Below are 6281 nucleotides of genomic sequence, written 5' to 3'. Positions count from 1 at the left end.
CTTGCATTACTCTGTGTAATAAGTGCAGATGCTTTCCTCCCATTCAAGCTGTAGAGTAGAGGCTGGCTGTCACAAGCTGCCCCACATAGCAAAACAACACATTACCAGGAAGTTAAGTGAACTGGTGTCTGCGGTGTAAATGTGCTGTCAATGTTGGGCAGTGGGTAGCAGCACTTCCTGTTGATGTCTTTATCACAGTAATTATCAGTAGAGATCTGACATATGCCATCATTTCTCTGTAATAGCAGCACTGTAGAGTCCCGAGCCTGTCGTTGGTTTCTCAGTGCCTCCTTCAGCAGTCACACTCTATTTCTGTTCAGACTGGTTAACTGCCATAATGCATCTAGTTGATTATGTCTGCAGCATAGATTAAAGTTTTTTTTTCTAACAAAACGTGCCTTCATATGTTGTTTGAAAAATCATTTGGATAAGCGCGATTTCTGGAAGAGCCTTTTCAAAGGTGTCACAATAAAAGTCGTCTTGTTGGTGGAGAGGGCATCCACACTGGCTGGTCTGTAGGGGAAATCAGTAATATTTACTGATTTTTTAATAAATAAATCAGTAAATATTTTATAATTCACTTTGTTGCAAACAGTGGTTTTTGCTGTGTTTTCAATCTATTTTAGTTATTTCAACCTGTTAGATAAAAGGAATAAAGTCAAGGTTCTCTTGGTTGAGGGTGATAAGTCACATTCTGTACTCAGCTTGCAGATTCTGTTTCCTGTTTGTCCTGCTTAAAAAGCCTTTCCACAGGTGCCATCATTCTGCTGGTGGTGGTGATGGCATCCAGACTGGGTCGTCTGCATGGAACAGAACAAACAACCTGTGGATACTTTGTGTTTTGCTTTGTTAGAAACAGCGATCTTCAGTGTTATTGCACTGTGTTATTATAATGACATCAAAGGAAATAAAGACAAGTATTTTGTGAGGTTTTGGTTGAAGGTGAGAAGATCCTTTCCTGTATCTATCTATCTATCTATCTATCTATCTATCTATCTATCTATCTATCTATCTATCTATCTATCTATCTATCTATCTATCTATCTATCTATCTATCTATCTATTTATTTTTACATGCAAAATTATCAATATTGATTAAATTACTGAGCGTTTTGTTGATTTCTTTAATTATATTTTTATGTGGGGCTGTTTAACTCCTCCACACACATCTACTACAGGTCTGCAACGCCCTTTGCGTTAAGAAACTACAGCTCCCAGCATCCACCTCGGGAACCTCGGGCAGCAGTGCTCGGCTCGCTCGGACGCAGACCTACTGCGTTTGCTCCCCTTCAGCGGGTTTGGGAAGGCATCGAGACGCCGGATACGCGTTTTCCAGCGCCGAGGCTGCAGCGTGTGACATTTCTTCCAACTCTTCTCCTGTGAGGCGGGTCTTTCAGCATGGGTAATGGCATCAACAAGGTACGATTTTCCTCTCTTCCGTGCTCCTCAGGTTGGAGTTATTGTGTGAGCGGTGCTCAGTGTTTTAAAGATAGGTGCTGGTCATTTTTGGATGTTTCGTAAGTTTGGTTCCTCGTTAACTTTGCAATATTAGAAAATGTAGCATCGCTGTTAGAATACTTAATCACAGCCCAGTTCAGTGATCAAACTAGAATTATTTTGGCATAGTTATTGTTTTTTTGTTGTTGTTGTTGTTGTTTTAGTTATTATTATTTAGTTCCTGAATATTTATCTATTCAGATCATCAAATGACACAATTTGTAATTATAACGTCATATTTTTAGGGTTTCATTTATCTTTGTAGCTGACTGGTCTTTAATCAGTTTGCACCACCTCAGTATCAATCATTGGTTTTGATATAGCAATCGGTATTCTTTTTCCTTATAGGTCCTTCCTGATTTATACCTGGGAAATTTCAAAGGTGTGTCTCATTTTCTCTTTATTATTATTTTTTTTATTGACTTCTTATATGTGTGCAGATATAATAACGCTGTTCGATTGTGCTGTTATGCGTTTCTGTCAGATGCAAGGGACAGAGAACACTTAGCCAGAAACAACATTACACACATCCTGTCGATTCATGATAGTGCAGCTCCTATCCTCCAGGTGAGAAGCTCTCTTTGCCTTATAATGTTTTAGCACCCAGGTGTATCATAGAGGTACACATATTGAATTTCTAATAAATTTTTAAATAGAGTCATCAAGCAAACAAGCTGAGCAGATTGATTGGCTGAGAGCAGTCAGACACCCTCCAGAGTTGACCCGGTCTGTCAGGTTGTTCAGGAACCACTGTGTATCAGTAGCTCTTTTCCTTGAGCAAACAGCTCTCATTTCCGTGCGAGTAAAACATACACAGGGGACTTTCTTTTACTCAAGTGATTCTTTAGAATATCATGTAAAATGCCAGTCAACAGCAGTTGGTTTGTCAGTGTGCTGAGTTGTGTGCCTGCGTGGGTTTCAGAGTAGGCGGTTGTTCTTGTCTCAACCAGCTCGGACTATGCGGTCTCTTTTCGTTATTCTTTTTTTTCTGGATTATTGATTTTGACGCTTTAACATGTAGAGACACCCCCCACCCTGCCAATGGTACCTCCTGAACAGCAGGGATAGAGAGCACAAACTATTTACATTTAAGAGAGAAATGCAACAGAAAGCCCGAGGTTGGTCTTGTCATGGTTTCTAAACTTCCAAGATCCCATCAAGCATCAGCGGGATAAGTTGGAAAAAACCTGATCGGCTGAGGTTGCCGCAGGACACCAAAGAGTTCCCAGGTCCATGACCCGACAGCTCAGAGCTAATTTAATGGGACAACAGAACAATTAGGCTGGCGTTTTTAGTATAGTGGCTAATCAGCTTTAGTTACACAGCCTGCCCTCACCATAAGCAACACACATCGTGAATCACTGATTGTGTTGGTGACATTTATTATATTCTTCATTCCGTTAGCTGATCTGTGTTAAATATTTAGGAGAACGTGACATTTGACTAGTATACTCTGTCCACCAGGAGATGACCTATCTCTGCATTTCAGCAGCTGACCTTCCCACACAAAACCTGTAAGTACCAAATTGTGCAGCACAGCAGCGCGGCACAGAACAATGAAAAGCTGAGGCAGAGTGAGAGAGTACTACATCCATTTGAGGCTTCTTTGTGTGGGCGTCTGAGGTTCATTTTCTCCTAGATAAAGTGTAAATGATATGCTTTCCCAAGCTAAACATTTATTTTCTGACAAGAGCACAGTAACACAAATGGACTGAGCTCTTGGCTCTTATTTTGGTAGGTATGTGTGACGTTCAAATACACGCAGTTATTTTTATGTGAAACTAGAGAAGATGGCCAAGGGTGGTGCTTGTGTGACAATAGTCTTTAATTATATTCACACTAAAAGCAATGACCAATGTCTTGCAGCTAAGTCCTTGAATTATAGCACGATTGTTGGCAAGTGGTATGCTGGCTAGCTAGCATAGGTATACACAAACACACCTAAACATGTTCAGTGCTGTGAAAAAGTGTTTTCCCTCTTCCTGATTTCTTATTTTTATAAATGATAGTTTTATTTATTAAGGGAAAAAGTTATCCAAACCCACCTTGCCCTATTGAAAAAATAACTGCCCCTAAAACTAATCACTGGTGTTGCCACCCTTTAGCATCACTGTGGAGAAATGTTGGCCCACTCATCTTTGCAGAATTATTTTAATTCAGCCACATTGGCGGGTTTTCCAGCATGAAAGGCCTGTTTAAGGTCATACCAAAGCATCTCAGTCTGATTTGACTAGGCCACTCCAAACCCTTCATTTTGACCCCTTCAGTGGTGGACTTGCTGGTGTGTGCATAACCCAAACGTGCTTAAACTTCAAGAACTGACAGCCAGAGATTCTCCTTCATGACTTTTTGGTGGAGAGCAGAATTCATGTTTCTGTCAATTATGACTAGTTGTTCAGGTCTTGAAGCAGCAAAGCAGCCCCAGACCATCACACTACCACCACCATGTTTGACAGTTGCTATGATATTCTTTTTATGAGATGCTTTTGTTAGTTTTACACCAGATGTAACAAATTTAACACGTCTGGCAGTAATCCAGGCTGGATGTGGAGTGAAATTCAAAAAATCTGAAACACATAAGTATGACAAAAACACACAAAAGAACTCAGGAAGGGAGGAAATCTTTTCACAGAGCTGTACATGTGATATGCTACAAATATGCACACATGTGCACCTGCCATCTTTACCACCCCCATATGTCTCATACCTCTAAGGTTTTGAGAACATGACATTTGCTGTTCGAGACCTGTTGCATGAAATATGACACCAGCTACTTGAGATGAACACACCCTGATCCTCATGGGGAGAGGATGAGCAATAGTTTCACATGCCAGTTACAAAAACATTCCTTTGCCTTGCACAAAAACATGGCAAAGATAAAATAACAGCATATAGTCTGCGATTTTGTGTTAGCATAGCAGTTTTTAGGTAGTCAGGAGCCATTTTTACATTCCTTTTTTTGTACCCCACAGATCTCAGTACTTCAAACAAAGTATTGTTTTCATGCACGAGTCCCGCCTAAAAGGAGAAGGCTGCCTAGTTCACTGGTGAGACCTACATTACTTGTATCTTTACCTGCAAGCTAGAATTTAGGTTCACTCAAGCTTGAGAGGTGAAATTTGAATAACGGACCTACATAGATTCACTCTGTCTGTCTCAAACAGTTGCAGACTACAAGTTTAAATGTAGTTAATTTAAAGCTGGAAAAAAAAAACCCAGATCACAGCAAACAAGTGCACAAATGAACTCATGTGTGACTGCTTTGCAGAAGAGATTAAGTGATAAAAACCTATTCTTGAACTTCCTAAAACAGAGTACAGTAACAAGTCTGACTGCATTGTGTTTGTGTACTAGGGTAGCTGACCAAGTGTTCACAGGGTAAAGTTATATTTGGCTAGACAGAGGGTCTTCTCAGAAATACAAGTGGCTATTTTTAAGAGCTGCTTTTACAATGCCTTCTCTAATTATGAATGCTTAGTCCCTTGTTCATTGCAAAGGCCAAAACTTATTCATTTATTTTATGTATCTCACCTTTACCTTTGCTTGCAGTATAATTGTGCAATAAATTGTGTACACAGAATACACAATTATAAATATTCCTGGTAACAAATCTTTTTTTCCAGTTGCTGGACTGGACTTCCTGAACTTATCTTCCTTTTTAAACAAGATGTGCCGTGTTAAATGCAGTGATTACTGTCAGAATTGGACTTTCATTCCACCTTATTACCACCACTACTTCTTTGCACGATAGTTTTATTTGCTTGTGTTATTAATAAACAACTGCACACTCTGAATATTCATCTACATTTTTCTAAATGAGGACAAATTGCTCAAACCAGGACATTGCGCTTGCTTGTACAAATGTAACACGAGCCAGTTTAGACAGAAAGTCATTTGCTATCTACAGTAAATGTGTCATGGGTGAATACTGACAATGATTTATTGCTCTTCATACAGTTTGGCTGGTGTGTCCCGTAGTGTCACGCTGGTTGTAGCTTACATAATGACGGTGACAGGATTGGGCTGGCAGGAAGCCCTGGCTGCGGTGAAGGTGGTCCGGCCGTGCGCTGGCCCAAACCTGGGTTTCCAGCGGCAGCTCCAGGAATTTGAAAAAACTCAAGCTGAACAGGTTGGTGGTAACAAAGCCAGCATATTGAAAATGAAGCATGAAAAGACAGGAAGTATACCCTTGCAATTCAAACTGATATCATTGTTGTTTTATATGTAGTAAAATTGCCTACGTTGCTTTTAACAGACTTAACCTTTTCTTCCTATAGTTCAGAGAGTGGCTACGGACGGAATACAAGGAGAATCCTTTTAATGATGAAGCTGATATACGTGACTTGCTTGATCAGGCATCTAAAGTCAAGGCTGAAGCAATAGAAGAACTTGCAAACACCCCACCTGGAGGTATCTGATGAGCTGTTTTGATGAGGTCTTTGGAGGATTATGGAAAGACAAGTTACAGACCCATCTGGAAGTCTGTGTTTGTATCGCAAATGGAAGGATTCTTTAAATATCATGGACAGAAAATACTGCAAAAGACTATTCATTATTGTGTACAGTCCACAGTCATTTTTAGTGTTGATTACTTGATGTTCTGGTACTGTTTTCTTAACTTATAAATGTTCTGAACTGTGTGCTGTTATGATTTCATATTGTCCAATAAAAGTAATGAATTCAAGTGTTTTGTGAGGTTTCTGGTCAGTGGGCTGTCATGCTGAAGGTGATAAGACACACTCTGTGCTCAGTTTACAGCTCTGTTTCCTGGTTGTCTTCCTGTT

At 40.0% G+C, this 6281-nt stretch overlaps 1 protein-coding gene across 1 annotated transcript; it reads left to right on the top strand.

Moving 5' to 3' along the window:
* Positions 1–1179: 1179 nt before the first annotated feature.
* dusp22b (dual specificity phosphatase 22b) lies at positions 1180–6181 on the top strand. Its single transcript, XM_085139258.1, has 7 exons — positions 1180–1419; positions 1846–1879; positions 1982–2064; positions 2962–3011; positions 4470–4544; positions 5455–5626; positions 5775–6181. The coding sequence occupies exons 1-7, from the start codon at positions 1399–1401 to the stop codon at positions 5913–5915; spliced, it is 576 nt and encodes a 191-aa protein (XP_084995384.1). The 5' UTR covers positions 1180–1398; the 3' UTR covers positions 5916–6181.
* The last annotated feature ends 100 nt before the right edge of the window (positions 6182–6281 follow it).

The sequence above is a fragment of the Neolamprologus multifasciatus genome, chromosome 18 (genome assembly GCF_963576455.1).
Source record: "Neolamprologus multifasciatus chromosome 18, fNeoMul1.2, whole genome shotgun sequence".
NCBI lineage: Eukaryota > Metazoa > Chordata > Actinopteri > Cichliformes > Cichlidae > Neolamprologus > Neolamprologus multifasciatus.
Note: the sequence above shows the minus strand (reverse complement) of the source record. Positions and strands in the feature narration are given on the sequence as shown.

Excerpts from the sequence above, each read along its gene's own strand:
- dusp22b (XM_085139258.1), top strand. The coding sequence starts at position 1,399 with ATGGGTAATGGCATCAACAAG. Across the intron at positions 1,880-1,981 it reads ATACCTGGGAAATTTCAAAG|ATGCAAGGGACAGAGAACAC; the intron begins GTGTGTCTCATT and ends CGTTTCTGTCAG. Across the intron at positions 3,012-4,469 it reads GACCTTCCCACACAAAACCT|ATCTCAGTACTTCAAACAAA; the intron begins GTAAGTACCAAA and ends TGTACCCCACAG.